General features: G+C 48.3%; 1 protein-coding gene across 5 annotated transcripts in view; it reads left to right on the top strand.

Moving 5' to 3' along the window:
• SETD1B (SET domain containing 1B, histone lysine methyltransferase) overlaps positions 1–25,913 on the top strand; it is a 45,823-nt gene that overhangs the window by 16,057 nt on the left and 3,853 nt on the right. For 4 of the 5 annotated variants that reach the window (XR_010348676.1, XR_010348675.1, XR_010348674.1 and 1 more), the window contains exons 7-17: positions 12,564–13,334; positions 15,881–16,051; positions 16,954–17,038; positions 17,859–18,076; positions 18,315–18,441; positions 19,093–19,557; positions 21,360–22,913; positions 24,209–24,375; positions 24,622–24,753; positions 24,855–24,974; positions 25,317–25,454. Coding sequence is in view for 2 of the 5 variants with exons in the window: in XM_064392499.1 (XP_064248569.1) it covers positions 12,564–13,334; positions 15,881–16,051; positions 16,954–17,038; positions 17,859–18,076; positions 18,315–18,441; positions 19,093–19,557; positions 21,360–22,913; positions 24,209–24,375; positions 24,622–24,753; positions 24,855–24,974; positions 25,317–25,454 (3,948 nt within the window). In the remaining 3 variants the exon portion in view is untranslated. The remainder of the gene's footprint in view (positions 1–12,563; positions 13,335–15,880; positions 16,052–16,953; positions 17,039–17,858; positions 18,077–18,314; positions 18,442–19,092; positions 19,558–21,359; positions 22,914–24,208; positions 24,376–24,621; positions 24,754–24,854; positions 24,975–25,316; positions 25,455–25,913) is intronic. The other variant, XM_064392500.1, reaches the window with a different exon arrangement.

Genomic DNA, 25,913 nt, shown 5'->3' with positions numbered 1-25,913 from the left:
AAAAAGAGGTAAAAATATTTTTTTATTTGCATAGTGCTAAAATAAGGTCAGCATCTGCTTTCACACATTTCCAGCAGTGCAGACAGGCCTCATGTGGTGGAAATAGCAAGGTAGCAGATTGAGGTTTCTCATTTCTCTCCGGGCTGGAATAGGTTTGCTCCTCTGGCTGCTGCGAGGGTATTGCTGTAGGAGCAGTTTGAGTGGAGGAAGTTGTTGGTGGCTTGGGCTCCGGCAGTGGCTGAGCACGGAGGGCAGCGCCTGCGCCGGAACCGAAACCGCGCGGACACGGAGCTGGCAGCAGTGCCCCTGCAAAGGGGGCAGGCAGCTGGAGCTCACCTTGCGGTTTTCCCTCAACTTCAGCACTTTTTGGTGGTGTTTGGAGTTGCTGGCTGCTCCGAAGGGCTGTGTTTGGATTGTGTATTTCTGTGGAGTCGATAACAGTGTGCTAAGTGCAATCACCACTCACCTTTGACCAGCTCACCTGCATTTTGCCCAATCTCTCTCAGTGTCAGGCAGTAAGTCAGGGAGATAGTTAGGAAAAAGGCTCTGAGAATGGAGAGGAGGAAGAAAGATGGTCTTGCCAAGGTCGAGTCCTTCCTGTCTCACCTCCTTGCCTGCACCTTCAAGCATTCAAGGTGGGATGTCCTCAGGCTTGCCACTGCCCAGATTCCCTGTGCCACTGAGTGCAATGGCACAGAGCCTTAGGAAGAAGGGGGATGAGCATGGTGCAGGGTGGGTGACAGCAAGGATGGATGGGGTTTTGTTTTTCCTGGGTCTTTTTGCTGTCCTGATCAAGGAATCTGATGTCTGCTGCTTTTGTGGGTGATGTGGGCTGGAAGTTGCTCTCTTACATCCAGATTTTTTCCACAAGAACTGTGCTTGGCAGTGAGCAGACACAGTTTTATGTTCTGTCCAAGCAGCCTGTCCTCCTCCTGTGGTGCAGGATCAACATGTGTTGCACACACCAGGGAGACATTCCCTGTGGAGCCTGGGGAGGGATTGCTGAAGCAGGCAGCTTTTTTCCAGATTTCCCTTTTCCCAAAGGAGCTTGTTATTTCTGGTGCCTTGTGTACCTCAGGCAGAAGAAAATATAGTTATTTGAGGTGATAGCAGTGTTGTTTGGTGGAAGCAGGAGCTGGTGTGGTGTTGGCATGTGGCTCTGGGGACTGTTTCCAGTCCTGGTTGCTAAGCAGTTGCCAAACGTGGCATTTTGGTCAGCAGATGTGGCTGAGAGTTTCCAGTGCAGATAATTGAAATATTGTCTTTGAAGGATGCAGATAAATGTGAGCAAGTGTTATCATGGTGCTACAAGCATTTTGCTATTGTCAGGAAAAAGGAATACTTGGAAAATATGAAAATCCTTCATACTGCATGAAATTATTCAAATTGCAGTAATACATAAAGGGCAATCTACCAGTGGAATATATGCCATGGAGACGTGTGTGAAGGGATTAATTTTGACAAGAGAATCTCAACAAATTTATTTGCTTGTTAATATAGTGTCAGGTGGGATGTATCTCCCAAATTACCTCAGAAAAGTGGTAACAGCAGATGGGTTTGCAAAGCTGAGGTGTGTTCCAGGTCAGTGAGAGGCAGGCAGGTGGTGAGGGTTTGGCGGCAAGGGGCAGCCCAGCAGAGCCCTGATGGAGGATGGTCTCCTGATGCTGGGGTTGCTTTTAAATTCCCTGGGAGCTGGCATTGTGCTGGGGGCACCAGCCTGGCTGCCAGGCACCTGTGAACCCTGCTGGCTTGGATGTTCAGGCTTTAGCTTGAGGAAGTCTTGTTGCATGACTTTGTCTTGGGTTGTTGCTGGGGCATGCGTGCTGCAGTCAGATAAGGGTCAGTTTTTGCAGTAATTTTACTATTTTAACTGAGCTCTGGTATTAAGAGCACTGTGTGGTCCAATTGTGTTAGTGAGGCACAACTTTAGGATCATGTCCAGTGATGGTGGTTGGTGATATAATGACCACTGTGCATCTCTGGTGCTTCAAAAGGTGGTAAGTAATAAATGATGAGCTGCAAACCACCACAGCAGCTGCTCCTGCAGAACTGCTTAAAAAATAAAAAGATGCCCATGCCTTCCAGCTGGCCACTGGATCAGTGAACAGGGCATGAGCATGAGTACAGAGCTGTGTTTGCCTGGTTTTGTGCCTTTCTCACAACTGTTTCACATAACTCTTTTAAGTAACCTGGCTTTTTTAAGGCTTCATATATAACTTCAAACTAATGAACCAGTCTAATAGGAATGCTGCTTTAAAAATACCAATAAAGAGCTGTGTGATGGAGAGGGGTTTAGCTGTGTCTGCTCAGGAATGGGCTGTGGTGATGCTGTGCTGCAGGGCGTCACTCATCTCGAGCATTTTAGCAAAGCTCTTTAAGGCAGGTAGTAAAGAAGTGAGTAAAGGAAGTGGCACCAACATGGGGAGGCCTAGGAGAGCCTGAGAACTGGAGTGATGGGTCTGAGGAGCAGAACATGGGTCACCTGGTGCTGGCTGCTGAAAGCTCTACCATGGACACGCTGCCCTTCCACTTGAGCAGTCACCTGTGGAAGAGCTTCATTGCAGCTCTGCTGCCAGACAGAGCAGGAGAGACTTCAGACTTTCTCCTGAGTAAGCAAGGAAAAGACACATCTTTACTTTCCCTTGGCTGTCTGTGTTGTTGGGGTCATTTCCTTTGGTCTGCAGTGGGTGCCTTGCAGCAGCCTCTCAGCAGCTGCCCTGGCTCCCTCCTGCCCAGCAGATTAGCAATGCTCAGCTCCGTAGCTGCTGCTGGACCTGTCTTCCACAAACACCTAATCCATTATTCAACCCATCTGCACTCCTGAGCCTGTGCAGTATCCTGTGGCAGTGCAGTGCACAGCTGAGTTTTGTTCTAGGCGAAAAGTGTTTTCATGTGTTTGTTTAAACCTCCTGCTTGCTAATTAGGGGACAGGTGGGGAAATCAGCACACTTTACCTCGCCTCTCTTTTTTGCATATTTTATGCCTGCACAAATGGCAGTGGGAATGCAGCCCAGCTGGGGGTATTTCCACTCTGGTGCTTCAGAACACTTGTGATTTTACAATTTATTTTGCATACAGTGGGGATAGTTTGATAGTAAAAGTTTGGTGTCTTCTTGAAGGCCATGAGAAATGTTATGTCCTGCACAGGGATTATTTTTGTTAAGGGATCAGTCAGCAGTTGGCAGCCACTAGGATTATGTTTTTATCACCCAAAGGGTGGAAAAAAGGGGGAAAAAGTTGCATTTCCTTCATTGAGCAGGTTTTGAAAAAGGACAGCTTGGAGGTATTTCTTGCTCTTTGTCTTAGAAAAAGATTTTTATTGTTTTAATTAATATGTTACAGTCCTCAATTGATGAGCCTGATTCTGTCCTCTCTAACTGCATGCACTTAGTTAAATCTGAGTACAGCAAGAGAAGAAATTTCTAAGCAGGAAATAAAGCAGTGAAAAATTCAAGCTGCTTCCAGAGAGAAGAGAAATGTTACCAAAGGGGAACAGTTTCTTGCTGGCCTCACCCTTACTTTTAAGGAAGAACATCTACTGAGCTGCTGGACCCAGAGCATTTGTGCCACCTCCAGTGGGGGCTTTGTCCAAAGTGGGTGAATGCTTTTTGTCAGTCAAGATCCTGCAGGCTGGCTGAACCATCTCCTCTGCAGCAATTTTTCTGGGAATTCAGAAATGCAGCAGATGTCCTATTTTCCTGTCTGGGGTGATGGTGGTGGCTGTCTCCAGAACAGAAAGCCACAGGTTTCCTCGTTTGAAACCATACCATGCAGCCACCATGACTGCAGTTAGGATGATAACAAGATCTTGTTAACAGTGTGTTCCCTCTTTCATGCATATTTCTTTTCAAATAGCAGGAGCTGGGGTAGAACAGAGCTGCTGGAAGGAGAGCAGTATGGAGGACAGGTGGGAATGAGCAGGAGAGCTTTAAAGGATGAGACTGATTAATAATCTAACAAAAACTCTTTTCTTTTGCCCATTCTTTTTCGAGACCCAAAATTCCTTCATTTCTGCTCTCCCTTCTGAAGAGACTCAGTGTTGCACAGGTTTTATGCTGGGGACATCCAGGTCTTGCAAATGAAACACTGTTGGTGCTAGCACTGAAATGCAGGAGCACTGACCAGGACACTGAAAATGCTGCCATACCTGTGATAGCCACGTGATTTCAGATACTCAAGGGTACAGTAGTGCTGTGTGAAAGGGGAAGAGTATCAACCTGGCCTAGTTGTGCTGATTAGAACTGTTTAAATACAGCATGTGTACAACCTATTCTTCAATATGCTGCTATCAGCTGGGGAGCTAGACTGTTTTCTGTGCCTATCTCCTTTCTTATCAGCCTCTTGGTAGCCAGATCTGAATTCATGGCTCCATTTGACCTAAGGTTTAAGTATGAGGGTGAGGTCAGGGGCTGGCACGTGAGCTTCTGCCTGGCACTGAGCTGTGAGGGATCTGTGTACTCTGCACGTGCACTTATTGCAGGGTGGGTTTTTTTCTACTTATAGGTGGACTCTGATCTAATGTTGCCAGTTCCCTTTATCTCTGATTGCAAAGTACCTTCTTTAGAAATGTGGGTGCATTTCTGCACCAGTATGAAGAGCAAGACAGCGTTACAGAATCATTTGGGAAGTGAGTTCTCTGTGTACAGTGTGATTTCTTCTGAATTCCTTGCTTTTCTTTGCATCTTTAGAGAAGGGGATGCTGCCTTGAGCTCTGCATCTTTTCTATGTGGACTTTTGTAGATTGAAATAATAGCTGAGGTGGCAGAAAAGGACAGAGAAGCCCATTGCCTGTGTACCAGTGCCTTTCTGTTTTCAGAGAGACTGTTCAGTTCCTCTGTTGGATTTAGCTGGTTAGTTCCCAGAACTCTGCATCACTGAACCTGGTGTCTGAAAAGGGCTTTACCTGGGTAAAGGCAGTCAGGCTGTATGAAAGTCTTTGGGAAAAGCAGAGAATATTCCCTGACTAATTTATCTGTAGGGGGTATTTTCTTGCCACTCTACCATCCTTTTATGCATGACTTAGCTTCCCAGCCGACTAAAGCCTTTGAAGTTAGATTGCAAATAGCACTTCAGCTGTCCCTTCCCCCCATCTAAAATAGGAAAACCAGAACAACCATTGCTGTGGAAAGACTCTGCCTTGTTACATGGCTTCCCAATGTTAACACCCCTCTCTTTTCCTCCTTCCTTTTCCCTACCTCCTCCTCCCCCCCATAAAGAAACCCTTTATTTCCCCCCTTAATGAGATCTACTTAAGACTTGAAGGAAAAGACCATGGTTCCATGAGATGGTAAATCCAATTTTAGGGTGTTTCATATGTGATGAAAAACGCTGTGGCCACATGACACTGGCCCTGAATTGGCACACATTCACCCTGCCAGTTCGGATTTGTGCACATAATGCAGAGGGCTGTGTGGGCCAGCCTCACATGGGGGCACTCACAGGCTGCCCAGGCCTCCCTGGGCTGGGCTGGGGGCCAGGGACTCCCCATCTCACTCTCACTGTATTTTGTCACCTGCCCAGTTGGGTGTTGGTGTCAGTCCCCACTCAGATCTCTGCAGTCTGGGTGTCTGGAAGTTTCCAGTGTCAGCGTTGTTGAATGTGGACCCCAAAAATGTTATGTTGGCCTCTCCCTGAAGACACCAGAGAGTCTGTGGTGCATGGGAAGGCCAGAGGTAATGTCTGGCTGCTCCAAATATCCCTTCTTCAATGATCTTGCTGACAGGAGCAGTGTAACCACATCATATGCCATGAGGTTTGCAGTTTGGAGCCTCCTCCTCTTGAGAGGGAGAAAGACCTGAATTAAGCCTTCCTCTCTGTGATGGCTTACTAACAAACAAAGCAATAACCCCCTTAACCTAGCTCTCTTTGCTAGTCCATCTCTTCAGGATTTCTGCTGAGGCAGGTCAGGCAGTTGTTTTCCCACTGGCTTAATTCCTGGCTCTGAGGATTTCTGTCCTAGGAAGCTCTTGCAGTGGGCTCTTGAAATCCACATTGAAAACTGGACTGTGGTGCTGCCTTACCAAGAGAATGGATTTTTAAAAGTACTGAATGATGATTTGGTCTTCTCCGCTTGGAATCACATTCCTCAAGTTACCTTTTTTCTGGATCAGTAAAGATCTGTTTACCTCACAGGCTTCCCATCTCTTTTTTCTTGTTTCACCTAGAATTGTCTGTCCTTCCCTGCATCACTTGCTGAATGAAAGAAGTTCTTAGCCTTGTGGGAATGCCTAGCAGCTGCCTAGGGAGGTGTTTCTTACTCCAGGATCTGTTTTGACTTCTGGAAGGAAGAATCCATGCATCATTTCCTGCAGCCATTGGAGATCCTCTGTACAGTCAAGTACAGTACTCCTGTTCAATCACTGCATTAATTTTCTCCTGTTTTTGGTGGGGGTTTGTGTGGACCATTTCATGCCCTGTGTCACATCAAGGGCTTTGCTTTGGGAAATACTGATTTAAGCTACTGCTTAGTTCCTTTCCATGGAGATGTTGATGTTATTCCACTGTCCTGCAGGGAGACAGGATAATCCCCTCTGGAGTCTGAAACAGGGTCTGGAAGTGTCAAGCCCCATTTCAGCTGCTCAGTGCATGTGAAGGCCTGCAGGAAGTGTGGTGTGGATTTGCATGAGGCTGGATTGCTCTTTGGCACTGCTGTCCATCCTACAGGAGTCATTTTAGCTTGTTTTGTCATCTTGATTCACTAGATTTTCTGATGATGGCATGGACTCTTGGGCAGCTGTCCAGCTCTCCTGCTGTCCTTAAAACATAAGTCAATTTTCTTCTGTGCCTGATGTCAGGAAATACTGGAAGTGAGTGAGGAGACCTTTTCCCTTTGTAAGCATTTGCCCCGTGTGCCTTCTCCTCTCAAAAGCCCTTCCTGCCCTACATTGACAGCCCAGCTGAGCTGTCATCCTTCCCTGCATCCTTCCAAATCCCTACTTGTGGCATCTCCCCATGTGCAGGATGGTCTAATTAGGGACCAGCACCTGATGGAGCACATTGTGAGACACAAGCAGGCACGTGGTGTTTCCTCATCCCTCTCCCCTCTTCTGGGACCAGCAGGGTCTTCCAGGGAATTCTCCCTCTATCCTTCTGTGGTTTGAGAGATCAACTCAAAGTTCCCTCTTGGCCTTGGGAAGGAAAGTAAGTGGCATAAATTGGGCTGGTGTTTGCAGTGCTGTTTGTTTACAAGGAGCACTTGGATATTATTGTCACTTGTTTTACTTGTTGGGCAGCCCTGTAGGTGTGGGGAGCATTGCCTGTGCCAAAGAAGTGCTGCAAGTAAGTACCAGACCAAAGCAAACCTGAGCCAGCACAGTGTGTGTGTTAGGTGGGATGTTATCACAGAGAGCTTGAATTCTCCTTTTCAGGTAGTGAGAGGTACTTTGGCAGTTGGTACTAGAGGAACCAAAACATCCAAGGAGTGTCTCTCCTTCTGTGAGGAAACCCTGTTCTGTTAGGGCCTTTTTGGTGCATCTTTTTGTGGGACACAGCATTGACACCATCATTCTTATCTGTGTGTTTGCAGCCTTTGCTTGTGAGTTAAGTTTATGAAGTTCTGTATAAATATATAACTATATAAAAACCTTGCAGTCTTTTTAAGAGATAGGATCACATGTTGCTGGAGATATTTTATAATCACTGATTTGTAATATGTAAATATTTCCATTTGCCAATTACTGAGCTGGGCATTTTATTACAGTGCAAACACCAGAAAGTTGTTCCAATTAGAAGCTGCTGTGGTTGCCCTGGCGGGCTCTGACTGCAGCAGGAGGACAGGAGCTCTCTCAGCTGCCCAGAGGAGGTTGAAAGACCTGACTAACCCATGGGGAGGAGGCAGCAACCTGATTCCAGGCTGTGGTGGTGGGCTGGCCACCACGAGCCACCACAGGCACTGGGACAGCACAGTGACCTGACCAGGTTGGAAAGCTCACCAGGAAGGTGCAGGCAGCAGTTTGCTCTGTGTTTTTGCTGCTGGAGTGCTGGCAAACCACCTGGAGTGGCTCTGCCCTCCTGTACTCCGTGTCTGCCAGCAAAGCACCGCCCTTGAGCGTGTTCTTCCCGAGGCAGGGCTGTAATTATGGTTAGCAAAGTAAAAATACTTGTGTGCATTGTAAATGAGGTGCCGAGTCTGCTTTGTTCACGCCTGACACTGCGAGGTGTGAATGCTCAGCACGGTCCCACCATGTCATCGTGGTCTCCCAGCAAGACAAGAGGCAGTTCAGAGCCACGTGTGCTTTGCCTAGAACAGGGAAATGCCATCGATCCTGCATTTCATTATTTGATGCACCAGAGCTCAGCCAGGTAATGCCAGAGTAGTTGCTATGTTCATTGGTACAGTTCCCTACCTCAAATATAAGTAACTTGGTACCCAGCAGAATGTTTCAATGAAATGAGCTGTAAGCTGATGATGTTCAAAAAGTGTTCTGAAATTCTGAGTAAATTCTTTTATCAGATGGCCTTTTAGAAGGAGATGGAAGTTTCTCTGCCTGTGAGAAAGGTACTGAACAACTTGTACAGTGAAGGTCCCAATCACTGCCACGATGGCAGGGGATGGAACAGCCTCCTCACATCTGGAAGCTGCCAGGTCTGCATGCCAATATTAGGATGTAGGTTCTTATCTTTGGAGATATTATTTGCTTGCAAAACGCTCTGAGTGGGATCCATACCCTGTAGCCAGTGGCTCTACCCTGTCACTATTCCAGCTGATGGAGTGGCATCCCAGGATGTTCCCTCACTTAACTTAAGAGTCTCTGCACACTCTGCTGGTGTTAAAGGTGGCAATTAACATTTTGGGTGAACAGTGAATGAGGCCATTTATAACCAGTTACGCTGACATGAATCTCTCCCAACAAATTTGCATCATTAAAGAACCTTTGGAAAAATGTGTCATGCGTATAATTAAATACCTGTTTTGCTAACTCTTAATTTAATTAATCCAAAGTAAAGATGGCAGCGCAAATTAATTTAGCTGGAAATGGCATTTCTCTCAGTGGGCTGAAGAGAGATTTTCTGGTGGCATTGTACCAGATGACCTCAGAAACAGACAGGTGAACTCTGGGACTGATTGACACAGGGTTTTTTTGACAATGATGGCTGTGACATTCTCCTAGCAGTATGTATGTCATCTATCAGCTCACTTTTTTCTGCTTGTGAGAGCAAAGAGGGAGGCCAGCTAGAAGGCTGCTTCTTTGAGAGGACAGCACAGGTGCTTTTCAGCTCTACCCTGAGAGGTATTTGGTAGCAACCATAGTAAATCCAGGTTCAGACAGGTGAATGAAAAGAAATTGAAATAACAGAAGATCTTTCTGTGTCTCCTCTTGCTTTTTCTATCTGTACCTTGATCTCTTTCACTTGGTGCCTACATTTTTCCCCCTTAGATATGAGCAGTTACAGGAAAGTCATCCGCTTTAAATATTTGTTACTCTTAACTTTCTTTAAAGAGTTCCTTGTAGATGATCTTTTGGTTTGACCTCTTTCCTAACCTTGTGATTCTTTTCCCCCTACCCCCTGTGCCTTTTCTGATCCTTTTCTCCCAGCCATTTAATCTCCTTCTCTCTCCCTATCCATCTTGCCTGGGATAAAACTGGAGCACAGACTGTGTGCACTGTGCAAGTGGAGGTGATTTGAAGCCCAACATTGTGGGAAGCAGGGAATCTGTTGTTGCTTCCTGTGGACCCATCTGAGCACCAGAAGTGAAAAAAAGAAAAATCTTTCAAACACTGCTTATTGCTTTAGCAATTCTCATTTCAGCTTAAGTAAAAATGAATACATGTATGGGTGAAGGAGGCTCTGTGCCCTAAAGCATGGAATCCTGCTAGTCCTGCCACCTCTCTGCAATTTCAGGACTGGCTTTTTCTATGTGATGTTTCCTTCAAGGGCAAAAACCAGCCTCATTTACCAGGCAGGACTCCAGTCATTGGTACTGAGGGTGATGAGAGGCTGGTGTGGATGGCAGTGGGCTCTGGGTGATGGGCAGGAGCACACAAATCTCGTGTGGCAGGACTGGCTGGGACAGGCCGGGAGCTGCTGCTGCTCCAGGGTGGGAGGTTGGGAGGGCTCTGGGAGGGTGCAAGGTCCTGCAGGAGGGACTGGGGAGAATTTGTGACTTGACACTGCTCAGTGCTGGCCTCCCCTGAGGCCTCATGGGGTGACTTTTCTCCATATCCCATCAGATGAGATGAGTGTGAACTTGGAGCTGATTTTGTCTGTCTTTGGTAGCCTGAACACTCCTGGCTTTCTATCCTGCGCCAACCTTTAGCATCATCCAGTGTTTGCAATTGGAGCCAGTGCTTTTAACAGGGCCTTTTGTGTTCACTTACTGAAAACCAGAGTCTGTTTCACAGGAATCTTGTTTACACCTGCCACAGCCGTCCTTTTTGCTCTTCCTCTGCTCCTTTCACTGGGGCTGCAGTGGTTGGAACTGCAGAATGTCCTTTTATTCCCTCCATCCTCGGCGCGGGACGTGACCGCAATAGAGCAGCTGGGGAGAGGATGCAGGGTGTGAGACCCACTGAGAAGTGTGAGCCAGATGTGGGCAGCTCTAGGGCATGATACTACTGGGCTTTGGAGGGACTCGGGTGCAATGGGTTATCACCTCTATTTCTGTTTTAGCTGTTCATTTTAGGGTTTACAAAAGAGCCCTTGGAGTTCTCCCTGCATGCACAGATGCACTAAAGTGACTCTGACTATGGAGAAGTCCCCTCTCCATCACCATTACCAGGGGTCAGTAGCTCTTGCCCAGTGTTTGCCAGGTGAATGGTGTCTCCTTGCTGGGAATTTTGGGCACTAAAACTGTGAGTGGCTTTTTGGGGGTGCCCCAGGTGCTGTGGGAGGCGGTGGGTTGTGCTGCAGGGGAGGAATGCAGGGAAGCCAGGGCGAGGGGAGGTGCCAGGGCTGGAGGATTTGCACAGCTGCTGTTGCAAGCATCGTGCTCAGCCTGCTCTCTGGTGGTAGCTGCTGTAGCAGAGATGACCTTTGATAAAACGGGAAACATTTGGAGTGATTTGGATAGTTGTGGTTGCTCAGTTTCACACAGTGACAGTTTGTAGCAGAGTCAACTCAGCTGCTCCTGCTTTTGTTTGCATATGCCAGTAAGAAATTCACAGGTTAAGAATCAAATCACAGCGGCTTCAATGTGAAAACTGCCAACAAAGTCTGCTCCTCAGCAGCTCTTCCCAGAACTTCCAGGTTCTCCAGTGTCTGATACTGCTCTTTCCTTTCACACTGGGGAGACTGTTAGCAGAGCAGACTGAAGAGGCACCTGCTGGCATGAAATGTGGAGCAAACAATAAATATCTTTGAGATCTACACTCAAATTTGGCTGATAACAGCCAGCAGGTTCCAAAACTCTTGCCAGGATTGTGACAGAGAGAGGCACTTGATGGAGATCTCTTGCTGGCTGCCGGGGCAGTGGGAGGGCTCTGGCCAGGAGGAGCATCCCTGCTGTGCCCTGGGCTGAGAAACACGGGGGGTTCTTCACTGGCATCAGCAATGTGAGACGTTTGTTTGGAGCTTACAGGGACCCTGTCCTGTCTGCTGTCATCACTCTAGTCAGAGATCAGTCCCATTCATGTTTCCTAGATAAACTGTCACCCTGTGGATATGTCTTCAGCAGTATTTGGTTACTGTATTTCGTGTCAGGGATGTGACAGTCATGCATGTGGATTCTTGGTGCTGGAGACACCTTGAGGACTGAAGTAGGACACAGTGTGTAGGTATGACCATGTGCTGTTGAGGATAGAGGTAGTTCCTGAGACTTTTCTTTTGTACAAGACCTAGTCAGGCAGCTTTGAAACTTCAGAGCAAGCTGGCACCCTCTGTTTTAATCCAGTTTCCATCCCTTTGGCAGCAGAGGTAGGACATAGTTTTAGCATTTTCTACAAGTCTGTATTTCTTGTAGCTAGTAAAGTATTCATTTTGTCCTAAAACATAACACAGGCTATGTCTTTGAATCCCAGCATTTATGACTTTGATGTTTAAAGACAATTTAACCAGATTTGGGGCTCTTTTTTCCCCATGTGAATTGCTGTGGTCTAGTCAAGACAACTTTTAGTAGCAGCAACCTTGTGGAGGTATTGTATTTCCACAATTAGAGGTTAGAAGTTGACAGCAAATGAGCCAGGGATTATAATTAAAAAACAGGATAATTATTTGTGCATGGAAAAACTAAGGAATAAAAACTCATGGTGTAATGTACCTAGGAGTACTAGATGCAAATATGAGATAATGTATCTTGCATGAAGGATGTTTGGATTGTGTGTATTTCAGCAAGCATGGGAGCAATTCCTCCTGCTCCATAGAAGCTTGAGGGTTTTGTTCAGTTGGTGCTGATGCTCTTTTAGAAAGCTTTTACCTCTCTGATTCCTGAGGTCTGACACGGAAGAGAAAAGCTTCAATAGGCAGCAGCTGCACAGTGGGCCCTGTCTTTTCAGAGCATCGCTCGCTTTTCTGCGTTCCCAATTAAAATGTGTGTTAAACTTAGCTTTTGTTTGAAGCAGCCCAGCTCTGTGGTATTTAATGTAAAGAGAATGTGCTCGTCACCTTTTCTCTCTCTTTTGTGGCAGGGTCAGCATTCCTCAGGGGAGGACATGGAAATCTCTGACGACGAGACCAACCCTGCGCCCATCACCAGCGCGGAATGTGCCAAAACCATTGTGGTCAACTCCTCCGTCAGCAACACGGCCGTGATGGCCCCGTCCATCCCCCCGCTGCCACCACCGGGATTCCCTCCTCTTCCTCCTCCTCCTCCTCCACAGCCTGGCTTCCCGATGCCCCCTCCTCTGCCTCCACCGCCGCCGCCCACCCACCCGGCCGTGACCGTGCCCCCGCCGCCGCTGCCCGCGCCGCCCGGGGTGCCTCCGCCCCACATCCTGCCCCCGCTGCCCCCCTTCCACCCCGGCATGTTCCCGGTCATGCAGGTGGATATGATCAGCGTCCTGGGCAACCAGTGGGGTGGCATGCCCATGTCCTTCCAGATGCAAACTCAGATGCTGAGCCGCATGATGCAGGCGCAGAACACGTACCAGTACCCGCCTTTCATGACGGGCCGGATGCAGTTCGTGAATCTTCCTCCCTACCGCCCGTTCTCCATGGGAGCCGCTCTCGCCCGCGGGCAGCAGTGGCCACCTCTGCCCAAGTTTGACCCCTCGGTTCCACCCCCGGGTTATGAGCCGAAGAAGGAAGATCCCCACAAAGCCACTGTGGATGGAGTTCTGCTGGTCATAGTGAAGGAACTGAAGGCCATCATGAAAAGGGACCTGAATCGCAAGATGGTCGAGGTGGTGGCGTTCCGGGCGTTTGATGACTGGTGGGACAAGAAGGAGCGTCTGGCAAAAGTGGGTTTTCACATGCTGGGTCCTGGGGAGAGCTGTTCTTAGTGCTTGTGGCCAGTGTGTGGGGTCAGTGGGGCCTGGAGCTGACTTTAAAAAACCCAAACCCCTAAATTTTCATGTACAAGAGGAAGCTGAAGTTTAGCTCTGAAAAACTAAGGTCAGATGCAAGAGGAGTGTTTGAAACCACCAAGCCTCTGTCTTGTGTTCCCCACTTTGTGCAATGAGATTTGTGGGTATTTCTATTTTTGCCCCCTCCCCAATGCATGTACAAAGCAGCAATTAACTGAAAAGCTGAACATTGGCCAAATACTCCGAGAGTTCCAGGGATTAGTTGAGAAAACAGCTTTGCATGAATCCTCTGATCCTTTTCTCACCCAATTTGAAGTGTACCTCAGTCAGCAAACAGCTCTGTGATCTAATGTGTGGTGAATTTGTCACTACCCAAAAAGCCTAACACTACAGAAAGGTTAATGCAAGCCTCAAAATTACCATTGCAGTGAATTACTGTAAAAATAACAAAACAAACCACAACCTGCAGGTAGGTCTGTTTCAGATGTCAGTTTTCAGAGCAGTATCCTCACCACCTGTTCCTGTAAACCAGTTGCGTGTTAACTCTGGTGCCTGGGAGAGCTCCTTGGCTTTCTGGAGGGGTTGGTAATGCTGCTGCTTAACAGCTGTTTTGTGACAGTGTAATTTACTGTGGCTTAGAGCTGGCTGGCTTGATGTGCAGCACAAACCCCATCCCTCTCCTCCTGACTAATGCTCAGAGCTTTTCTTCTGGCAGCAAGCGTGTGCTGACAGTCTTGGAGGAGGCCCGTGAGTTTCCAGGGCAATGAAGGAAACAGATCCAGCAAATAGTTGCAAAAGCAGCAACTGAAACACTCAGGAAATTGTTTTAAACCAGACATCTGTGGTGAAGAAGCAGAAGCAAGTTGAGGCAGATCTTCAGGCTCTCTTACATCCCAAGTTATGGCTGGATTTGGGGTGTTCTTCCCTCACCTGGGGTTTATAAGCCATTTTGGGAAGGGAAGCTGACTGTACCACAGCAGCTCACCACAGTCTTTGCCACAGGTTATGTTGGATGTGAGCAGTGTAATTGAAAATATGAAATTGCTGCATGGAAAACCACCTGTGCTTTCTGTCCAGGAACAGAGATGCCAGAACCATTTCTGCCTCAGGGCATGTGTTACTGCTGTGTGCAGAAAAACCTCATAGATTTCAGAGCTTTCTGCTAGGACTGGGCACCCCTGGCACTGGGGTGGGACAGGACTCCTTCTCAGGCACAAGTTGTCTGTTTTTGCAGAGAATGAAATATGAATATTCAGCTTAAACTGAATATTTAACTGTACCTTCCCACTGCTGGTGTCTGTGTGTGTGAGGAGGGGGTTACTGGGCTCCTTGGTGGCAGCTGGAGGTCAGTTCCCCATGTGCTCTGCCATCACACTGATTCTGGCTGCTCTGTTCCATCAAAGGCAGCTGATTGATTGATTGATTGATTCCAGCTCTGGCAGCTGATTGACTTCCAAAAGGATGCCCTAGGTAAAGGGTGGGAAGGCTCAAGGATAAATCTGGTATCCTGGGTCAGGCAGGGTGGAAAATGTATGGGGTGAAAGCTGTGAGAGGAACACATTGCTGGGGAGGGCAGCACATTCCATGGACCTTTCCTGCCTGAGCTAGGGGAAAGCCTTTCTTTGTTCCCAGATCTAGTGGGGGGTTTGGGTTTGAAAGCCTGAGTAAGATTCCTTAAGCACAGTGCCAGGAGTAACCAGGCATGCTGGCCACAGAGTGCTGCTTGGATTCTCTGCTTGGTGTTCCCATTAGTCTTGTCCCTAATTAGCAGGAGATTGCCTCTTTGGTGATTACAGCCCACTTCAGCATGTGAGCTCTCTTAGGGTGTGCAGGAGAAACTGGGGTGTTGTGCTCTGGGCTGGTGCAGGTGAGTGTCACCTCCAGTGCCTCTGGCTTGGGCAGAGTGTGACATGCCATGTGTGACATTCTCCTGGCTTGTCCACCTCTCCCCAGCTGCAGAGGTCTGAATTCCTGTTCTTCCTTCACACCTCAGCTCTGATAAAAAAGGATTTGTTGAGGCTGTGTGTCTATTTTTTAGACCCTTTGGTGTTTCACCTAAATGTTTTCATGTCCCTGTTCCCAGGAGTGGAGCCTTCTGACAGGTTTTGTGGACTGGGGCTCTGGTTGCTAAGGAAACACAGGGATGTGTGTGGTTTTTGATGCACTATATTTGGCCTTACACTCAACAGAAGGAAGGTGTTCCCAACTGGAAGGTCTGCAGTTGCTTTCAGTGATGTGGGTTAGAAGGAAGGTAGATAACACATTGTTGGGCTGACTTGCCTAAAGCACACTCAAGTTATTTCTATTGTTTTGTGCAGCTCTAGTTCCTTTCAGGTGTGGGGCACCTTCAGATGCCCTCAAAGAAACTGATGCTTGGGCAGGGCAGTGATATTTCCCAAGCCTTGACTCTTTAAATGGTTTCCAGGCTTTGTGTCCTTCCCAAAAAACCTCCCCTCTCAAATGTGCCTTCTCTGTTGCAGGCATCTCTCACTCCAGTGAAGTCTGGAGGAGAACTGGAGGAAAAACCAAAGCCAAAGGATCGAATGGCCTCTTGTCTGCTGGAGAACTGGAACAAGGGAGAAGGGCTGGGATACGAGGCCATCGGCCTGGGCATTGGGTTACGAGGGGCCATCCGCCTGCCATCCTTCAAGGTGAAAACAAAACCCTCTTCCTTGTGCTGCCATCCCCCAGGGGAGCCTTGGGAGGGCAGACCTCGCTAGCTTTGTGCCCCAGAGCCCTCAGGCTGTTCACCCACTCTGTGTTCACTCAGGGGGTTGCTTCTGACCCCCCAGGACCAGAGCAAGGACCCTGTGTTCCCTTAGCTTTTCATCCTCCACTTGTGTGAGTTGTCTGTAGAGGATCTCCCTGCTCTGCAGGGGGAAGGGGGCATTTCCCTGTCTTTAGGGCACAGCATCTCAGCATGATCATGAAATTGCATGTATGCTCATGGTGCTTTACACAGTTCCTGTTCTGGTTGGAATCTGATGGTTTGGCAGCTGAGTTTCACCTGAAGTTTGCTTAAACTCTGTCTCCTCAGAAACCTAGGGTATCCATTTTGAAAAGCATTTGCATAAAAAAATCAAAAGTATCTGAAAAGAAATTTTGGATAGGGGAGTGTAGAGGGCTTCCCTGGATTAGGATTTTTGAATGCACAGAAGGGTACAAGCAAAGGTTTGGGATGAGAGATTCTCCAGTCTTTATTTAGAGTAAAACTTGCTTTGAGGTTCTTTAAGATGCCATGGGCTTAGGCTCTCTTTCTGTTCTTCTACAATCTCAGACACATGGATTTGTCAAGAGTTTCCTCTGTCATCCTCAGAGTACCTGGTGATGACAGCACCATGCTGGTACCCAGGGTGTTTTCATGCAAATTGAAGGGGTAGAGTTTAATTCACAGTGAAATTCTGTTTGCAAGCAAATAAAGAGATCAAGAGCTGGGAAGTGGCCCTTGGTTTCTGCTGTGACCACAGCAAAGTAAAGAAGTGGCAATTTGCTGAAGAAGTTGATTTCTGCCGTTTCTAAACTTTCAGAAATGCTAATTGTGTCTTTTGTTCAGGTGAAAAGAAAGGAGCCACCTGAAGCTGCCTCAGCGGGAGATCAGAAGAGAATCCGGCCTTCTACTGTGGATGATGAAGATGAAGGTTTGCAAAGTGCATTTGTTTGAAATCTAGGAGCAGATGCAAACCCCACCAAGCTGAATCCTTTAAACTTCACAGCAGTGTGCTCACTCTACAGTTAAACACAAAGTCAAGGATCTGAGCCAAACCTTGCTTCTCACAGAGCTCTGATCAGCTGGGACATGGCCCCTCTGGGTTCAATTATCTGAAATTCACTGGTGGGAAGTTTAAGAGCCACATTTTTAGAATAACTCATAACCTATTTTAGCTGTGCTGGGCCCAGCAGAAGGAGCTCAGGTGGGTTCATGGGCTCTTTGGGGTGTGCTCACAGCTCGCTGGGATGTGGTAGGAGGAAGCACGTAACAGTTTGCTCTGCATTTGATTTGAGAAAGAAACCAAAGTTATTTGCCAGAAAAATCTGTTTGAAAATACCTTAACATTATTTCCTATTACCAGGGAAGAGTAAAGAGGAGACAAAGCTTTGGATACCCTTTGTTTTGCATATGGGTTCATGTAGAAGTCAATTCAGAAATATAACAAGTTGTTTTGAAGCCAAAAAATGAAACAGAAAAGCATTAAAATCACATCACCTAGTCCTGACCTCACTTGTGCCATTCTCCTGTCTGCTCTGCCTAGGGAGTGTCAGCTTTGGCCACCCACATTTTGCCATCAGCACTGTTCACTGTGACATCAGCAAGTCCCTGTAAGCCTGGGGACCCTCACACCGCATGGGCACGTTGCTCCTAACTTGATCTTCCCAAAGAAGAAGTTTCCCTTATGTAGTTAACTCTTTCTGTTCTTTCCAAAGTATTTGATGGTAATTTCTGTTGCTTTTGCTCCTCAGAGTCGGAGAGGGACAGGGATGCTTCTGATACAACATCTGACCTGTCCAAGAAGGATGCAGAGGCAGTGGGGCTGCGACGGCGACCAGCGAGGCCACTGGAGCTCGACAGTGAGGGGGAGGAGGGAGATGAGACATCAGGGAAAGAGGAAGAGTCATCTTCAGAGAAGGAAGAGGAGCAGGAAGAAGAGGGAGGCTTGGTGAAAGCAGCACCTGGCAAGGTGTGTTGGTGTGTGGCTGCAGTTTCAATGCTGTCTGTCATTAAAAGGGGGCCTGGTAATGCCAAGTGCCAAGGTTCTCTTTTCTAGGAGATGAGTGCTCCTGGTGGGGCCATCCTTACAGAGCCTCTGTCAGGTCACTCCCTCTTCAGGTTCTCTGAGAGTCCCTGGTGGTTACTGCTCTGACAGCCAGGTCACAGGCTCAGGCACTGTTCATTTTTGGCAATGCTTTCTTGCAAAGGAGGAAGAGGAGGATGAGGAGGATGAAGATGATGAGGATGAAGATGATGATGAAGACGAGGATGAAGATGAGGAGGAGACAGGCATAGACACAAGTGACAAGGAGGAGGAGCAGGACTCCGAGGAGGGTAAGGAGCTGCAGTGGAAGCAGCAAGTGTCACCTTTGGTCTCCCTTCTGCCTTTGTGACCTCCTTTCACTGGGCAGTTTTACACAATATAATGCAGAGAGATCTTTTTAATGAATACCTGTGAGGTTTCCATGATCCCTCAGTCAGTGGGTCCCTTTAGAGCCCTGCAGTCCCTACCTGATCTCAGCCCAGCCCAGCCACAGGGGCACTGGTCTAAGCCCAGCTAAATGTGTGCTTGTTTTGTGAACCAGGAGTGGCTGGGGGGAGAAGGGACCAGATTTCTGAAAAGGATAAATTGGCTGCTAATAACTCTGTCCTATCACTCAGTTCCTGCTCAGGAAGGTGGTAGTTTCCACTTTTTAAGGCCATGTGTAAAGGCAGCAGAAAATCTTAGTAAAAGATACAGTGCACTGACAGACCCAGGTGGGGAGGTGCCAGGCAGCACTACTGCTCACATGCTGTATGGTGATTGTTGTAAGCAGCCAGGACAGGATTTATAAATCTCTGCAAAAATAAGTGAATTGGGAGGCCACTCCTTCAAACCCACCTGCTGCTGGTGGTGCTGTTTCCACACTTTGTCATGGAAGGGATATTTGCCCCTGACTGATTATTAAAGGCAGAAAGCAGAACTAAAGGCATTTGTTCTTGCAGATGTAGCAAGTCCCTCATCTTCCAAGGCTGAAGCTGAATCATCTGATGAGAGTGAGGACTCCTCTGAATTCGAGTCAAGTTCAGACTCGGATGATGAAGATGAGGAGGATGATGATGATGATGAAGATGAGGAGGAAGAAGAGGAGGAAGAGGTGGCTGAAGATCAAGGCAGAGAAGCCATGGTTGCTGAGCCAGAGCATGAACCTGCTGGTCATGAGCTTCCTGATGATGAGAGGGAGACTATTTTGGACCTGTATCCTGTGGATGACTACATGGATGCAACAGGCTTGGGACTTGCTGAGCCAGCTTTGGCAGTGAAAGATGAAGGCAGTGAAGAAATCAAGGCAGGAGAAAGTGAGTGTGGCCAAGTCCTGGGGGCTTCTGTTGCTGCTGAAACTCTGAAGCATTTGGTTATGGAAAGAGATCAGGAGACAAAGCTTACACTCTCTCCCATCTGCAGGCCAGGTATGCCCTTCCATGTGCTTTGGAGTTTTGTTATTATGTTTCCAAGTAAATTTTCTCCCAGTGTCCAATATGTATGGGTTTGTATTTCCCTTGTTCTTTCTTCTTCCAGTCTTGGCTCTAGGCTAGGGAGTATCTGTACAAGGAAAGAGGTCTGTGCTGAACTTTCCCTCCTAGTAAGGAGCTTTACATGAGCCATCTGCTACTAAAAATACTGTGGTTACTGTATCCAGAATCTTATCCTGGGCCAGTTTAGTTGGAGTCCTAGAGGAACTGAACAGTTGTCATGGTCTGAGGGTGACTGATCGGGTGGTGTGGTGGCTGGAGCTCAAGATAGAAAAGCCGTGGCTGCTAAAACAGAACAGGAATGTCACTACTGGCTCTTTTTGGTTTTAATATCAAAGCAGTATGTGATAGGGAAGCTGCATGGGGCAGGTGAGTGGAGTCTCAGAGTTATGTATGATTCCTGATATTATTTGTGGGTGGTTTTGTCACTTACTCCTTTTAAATGAGTGATACTCACTAGTTTTCTGGAAGAAGGGAATTGTCTTCAATCAATACAGAGTTGTACTTAACCCAAGGAAATTGGAAACCTTTTACTAGAACAGGAGTGAGATGCATAAAGCTTGAGTAATTTGGCAACTGGGGGAAATTTAAAAGTTAAAATTGGAGCCAACAGGGAGGGCACATCTAGTGGGGCCTGCTGTGGAGCCTTGGGCAGCACTGGTGTCTGAGGACTGGCAGTGTTTTGCCACATGGAGAGCTGGAAATCCAGTCCCTGCACAGGGTGTCACTCCTTGGCTGCTGCAAAATCTGAAAGTCACAAAGAGGTAAAATGTTGAACTGGGCAGGGCAAAGAAGAACTGGTTTTGCACGAATCCTTTCTAGAACAGGTCAGTGTGCTGAAAGAACATAAATTTGGAGGCACCTGCATTTGAGCCACTTGACATGTGTAATGAGAATGAGCTTTCCAGGTAAGCTGTGGGAACAAACTCAAACTGCAGCACTGTTCTTGAGCAACCCAGCTCATACAGGAGTTGCAAGGCTCAGACCCTTCTCCAGCAGCCCTGGTTTGTTCAGTACAAATGGGGAATGCCTCCCTTCCAACTCTCCAGGCATTTTCACCTCCTTTCATTCTCCCACTTGAAAATGTTATTTTGAGCTGCCTAACGAGATTCACCGTTGATTCCTTTTGGACCTGGCCCTAAGTGGGTAAATAAACTCCAGACAAATGAGGCTGCTGCAGGGAGAGCAGCATATAAATTGCCTCATTGATACCATCTGAGTGTGTCCACATTCATTACAAGGGCTTCCCATTTGCTTCATGTGTTGTTCAGGAGTGTTCTGCTATTCCCTTCACCATTCCCTCCTTGGAGAGCTGAGGGTGCTCCTTGGCCTGCAATTAGTTTAGTTCCCACATTAGGAAAGGTGATAGCTCTGGGCTCTGACTGTCCCTGCAAAGCCCTCCTCCAAAGTCCTCACCCCACAATCCTCTCATTCCTTTAATGTCTGTACAAAAGGTTGTCAGGGCTTTTGAAAGCAGAGAAGCCTTCGTTCTGGTCTGTGTCGTAGTTAATCCTCAAATTAATAGTGTGGGTTTTTTATGGTCCATTAGGAAAGTGTGTGGTAGTGTCTAATTACTCTACACTCTGTGCCTCCAAAATGTAAAGCACTGGAGTTTTAAAGCCTCACAGTGGAATTGAGCTGTTCTTTAATTGTGGCATTTTAAACATGTCTTTACTAGCAAGTGGCAAGTAGCCAAGTGGAGGCAAAGCTCCTGATTGTCCTCTCTGCTCCCCTTTCAGAGGAAGAGCCCGAACCCACTTCCATGCTGGAGCCAGAGGTGCAGGAAGGTCCAAAGCCTGAATCTCAAGATGAGGAGGCATCTCTCTGTATCTCTGCTCCAGGGGGAGTCTTTGGGGAACCTCTGCCCAGCAAAAGCAGCTTCTTTGGCAAGCCTGAGGAGAGCAGCTTGGAAGCCAGAGTGAAAGCCAAGCCTCTGCCGGCAGCGGAGGAGGACGAGCGGCTGCCGCGCACGCCCGGCCGGGAGGTGATGATCCAGGAGACTGAGACCCTCCTGCTGCCAGCCCACAAGGTGCCATCCTCCATGCTTCCCCTGCCATCCACTCCCGGCAAGGAAGAGTCTTTAGTCCCTCCAGAAAAGTTCCCTGAACAATTAATGGTGACCAAAACATCCGTGGAAGAGGAGATTCCCAGGACTCCCGGGCGGGACATGTTGGCCAAGTCTTCGCACCCCCTCGCGAAGTCGCAGAGCACGGACACTGTTCCAGCCACGCCAGGAAGTGATGCTCCCCTTACAGGAAGCAGCTTGACCCTCAGTTCCCCTCAAGTCCCAGGGAGCCCCTTTTCCTACCCATCCCAGTCTCCTGGCATTAATAGTGGCATTCCTCGGACTCCTGGGAGAGATTTCAATTTCACGCCTACTTTCCCGGAGGCTGGTGCTACCATTCCTTGCCTTCTGCCTGGCAAGAAACAGTCAGAGGATGAGCTAGAAGAGAAAACCTTTAAAGAGCCTCTTGGTGCTTCCCTTACGATCAGCATGAACAGTGTTCCTTCCCCTATCCCCTTTGCCAGCCCCCCGCAAGCAGATTTCCACATGGACATGGGTTTGCCACCTGATGAGCCAATACCTGTAGCAGCCCTGCCGTGCATGCATGGAGATGGAAGAATGCCTATCGAGGAATGCAGGGCAGAAATAAAACCTGGTTTGCTCTCCCCAGAAGTACCCCCTGGGGCTTCTATTCTTCCTCCCCCACCACCACCTTCTGTTCTTCCCAAAAGGAGGCCGGGTCGGCCGAGGCGGTCCCCACCTTCTGTCCTCTCGCTGGATGTGTACTCGGGCAAAACCATAGAACCTCCTCCCATGCCAGTGGCCTTGGTGGAAGGTGCTGTGGGCAAGGAGCTGTTGAGTGGACATCCTGATGCCTACTATGGACTGAAAGACCCTGAAGCCGTCCCCCTGGACTTCAGGAATGACGGTTTCCACGAGAAAATAGCAGCTGAGACAGTTGCAGAGAAACTGCCATTCAAGGAACTGGAGAACCAGTGGAATGAGGACATCAAGGAAGAAGAAGCTCACGCCAAGCCCAAGCGGCAGTGGCGGAGGCAGAAGAAGCCATCTGAGGAGCTGCCAGTGATCCCTTCCCCCGAGTACTCCCCGCCCCGGCCGCAGTTCAGGCCGCGCTCCGAGTTTGAGGAGATGACCATTCTGTATGACATCTGGAACGGGGGCATAGACGAGGAGGACATCAAATTCATGTGCATCACCTACGACCGCTTGTTGCAGCAGGACAATGGTATGGACTGGCTCAATGACACCCTCTGGGTTTTCCATCCTTATATCCTTTCTCACTATGTTGGCAGCACGTGTGAGATGCACGAGAAGTTGGTGGGAGAAGCAGTTGCTTACAGGAATAGAGATTGCTTGGATGAGCAGGGAATTTTAGACTGTTTCATTCTCTGAAGCTGCAATACAAAAATACTGCAGAAGTGGCTGTTCCTGCTGCACGTTCAGTCTGGAAGTGCAGGGACAGTCTGTAGGCACCTCTTCTGGGGAGGTTTCCTTCCTAGTTTGAGAAGCTTCTGTCTGCGTGTAACCAGAATTTTTTTCCAGCTTCCCTGTGGAATTTCTAGTCTGCACATACAGAGCTTTCACTTGGAGCTAAAGCTTGCTGTAAAAATAATCTCACCATCTGTGCCCAAAACAATGAGTTAGTGCTTCTGGCAGCTTTGAGTTGCTTTGAGGTTGAAATACTGATAAAATCAGTGCTTTCTAAGTGGCACATCAGGGCTCTGTGTGTGTGCAGCCACCAGTAGTGTTCTCCAGAGCAGAGCCTAAAAACCTCAGAACTCTCCAGTACTTTTTTCAGGAAGGATGTACAGGTTTATGTGTTGAAGAAGATAAACACACCACCTTGTGTGTTGCTAGAGATTGTGAAGTTCAGATATCTTCATCCCTTGCTTCCTGCAAGACAGGAAAGCAAAACCAAAAAAGCCCAAACACCTAAAGCAGTGAGTGATAACTAACAAAACCCATAGTGAACATAAATCTTTCCCTCTTGATAAGGATTATATTGTAACAGCAAAATTATGTTCACTTTTTAAGCCACTTCCAAATCACCTTGAGTTCATTGTGTGTTACAGTGCATAACAAGTGTGAAAGTACCTGCAGGCTCACCTGCTTTGCAGCCAACCCTCAGCACTCTGGTTTTGAGGCTGTCACCTGTTGATTTTTATGGTCCCTCTGCTTCACTTTTTTGGTGTCAAGGATACATTTTCCCTCACAGGAAGCATTTTTGGGTCAGTCTCTATTGTTGTAGCCTTTGTGGTTGTGTCTGTGGGGTGAGCTGGCAGCAGTTGGAGCTCCACTGTCCTTGCAGGAGCCAAAGCCCTGAAGGTGCCTTCCAGCCAGAAGGTTTGTGATGTGTGTCTGCAGGAGCTGATTTCCCAAGGCTGCTGAGAGCAGCATCTCTCCCAGGCCTTTGGCCTGAGCAGCATCTCCGTAATGATGTTATCTTTTGCAACCCCACAAAACCTTCCTCATTTTCCAGGCTCCTGGTGTTAGCTCCATGCAGCTGTAGCAAGTTTAGTCTGATATCCAGCTCTGGCTGTGTTTCTCCTTAACCTCTTGCACCTACCAGCTTTTCTACCCCCAAGAAGAAGAAGCGGGATGACGGGATGCGGGAGCACGTGACGGGCTGCGCACGGAGCGAAGGCTATTACAAAATTGATAAGAAGGACAAACTCAAATACCTCAACAATAGCCGAGCTTTTGCAGAGGAGCCTCCAGCTGACACACAGGTGAGGAATCCAGAGTGCCAGCTGGGAATGGGATTTGGTTTGACACTGTCACACACAGTAGGTGCTTCCTGCCTTTTGGCAGGGAGGGAGAGGGAGCTGTGTGTCTCCTTGATTGTCCTGGGGTTGCGTGGGAAGTGCTAATGTTTGATGTCAGGGTTCTGTGCTGATGTGTTGGAGCACAAGGGGCTGCTCACAGGGAGCCTGCAGGGTGCTGGCTCAGCTTTGATCACCCATTTGTCCTCTCAGGGTATGAGCATCCCTGCCCAACCTCACGCTTCCACCCGGGCTGGTTCCGAGAGGCGCTCAGAGCAGCGCAGGCTCCTCTCCTCCTTCACAGGCAGCTGCGACAGCGACCTGCTCAAGTTCAACCAGCTCAAGGTAGATCCCCCTGCTGCAGATTCTGGACCCACAGACATCCTGTCCTGTTCTGTGCTGTGGCTAATTCAGGGCTGGGGTTTTGGGGTGTTTTCTTCGTGCAGTTCCGGAAGAAAAAACTAAAATTCTGCAAGAGCCACATTCACGACTGGGGCCTTTTTGCTATGGAGCCCATTGCAGCTGATGAGATGGTGATAGAGTACGTGGGTCAGAACATCAGGCAGGTAAGCTGTGGGTGAAATCTGGGCAAAACCCAGCCCTGGAAGAAGCCCTTGAGTGTGACAGTGAAAGTTGGAGTCCTGGGTTGGAGGTGTCAGCTCTGTGGGCTGGGCACAGGTTGGCATGGTTTGGAGGTACAAGGGTGGGAATTCCAACAATCCATGGAAAATGAGCACTCTGGAGAACCCTCTTAAGAAAAGCCCATCCTGAACTTCTGTGTTTCTGCTCTCTTGGGGTGATGGGGATCCTATAAACCCCATTGCCTGGCACGAGCAGAGCTCAGGGAGCCTTGTGGAGCTGGGGTGGCTGCTCACAGGTCAGTGCCTGAGCCTGTGGGCTCTCTGCAGGTCATTGCTGACATGCGTGAGAAGCGATACGAGGATGAGGGCATTGGCAGCAGTTACATGTTCAGAGTGGACCACGACACCATCATCGATGCCACCAAGTGCGGGAACTTCGCCAGGTTCATCAACCACAGCTGCAATGTGAGTACGGTGCTCTCAGCTCTTTGTTCCCTGGCACAATGACAAACCCTCAGGCCCTGCCAGCCCTGATTGGGGTGCTCAGAGGTGGCAGGGGGTCACAGGGTTGGGATTAAATGTTCAGGAGCCACAGCAGATCAGAGCAGGGTCTAAAGTAGTGTAAAGAGGTTGGAGAGACCTGAGGAATGAAACATGCAGGGAGCCTGAGTGCACTCAAGAGCCCTTCTGGCTGTCTCAGGAGACCCCTATGGACACTGAGGAAGCAATTCTAACAAATATTTCCTTAAAACATACCAAATTTCAGCTGTGGGAACAGTCTCCTTCTAGTGTCTGCATGGGAAATTATTCCCTGCTGCTTCCCCCTCTGCTCTGTGCTGCAGTCTGCACTCAGACTTGCCCTCCTGGCCAAATTGTTAAGCACTGAGCTTCTCTTAGCCTGTGACAAAATTGATGGAGCATCAT

Source organism: Passer domesticus, chromosome 17 (assembly GCF_036417665.1).
Source record: "Passer domesticus isolate bPasDom1 chromosome 17, bPasDom1.hap1, whole genome shotgun sequence".
Taxonomy (NCBI): Eukaryota; Metazoa; Chordata; class Aves; order Passeriformes; family Passeridae; genus Passer; species Passer domesticus.
The sequence above is the reverse complement of the archived record's forward strand: the minus strand, read 5'-3'. Positions and strand labels throughout refer to the sequence as shown.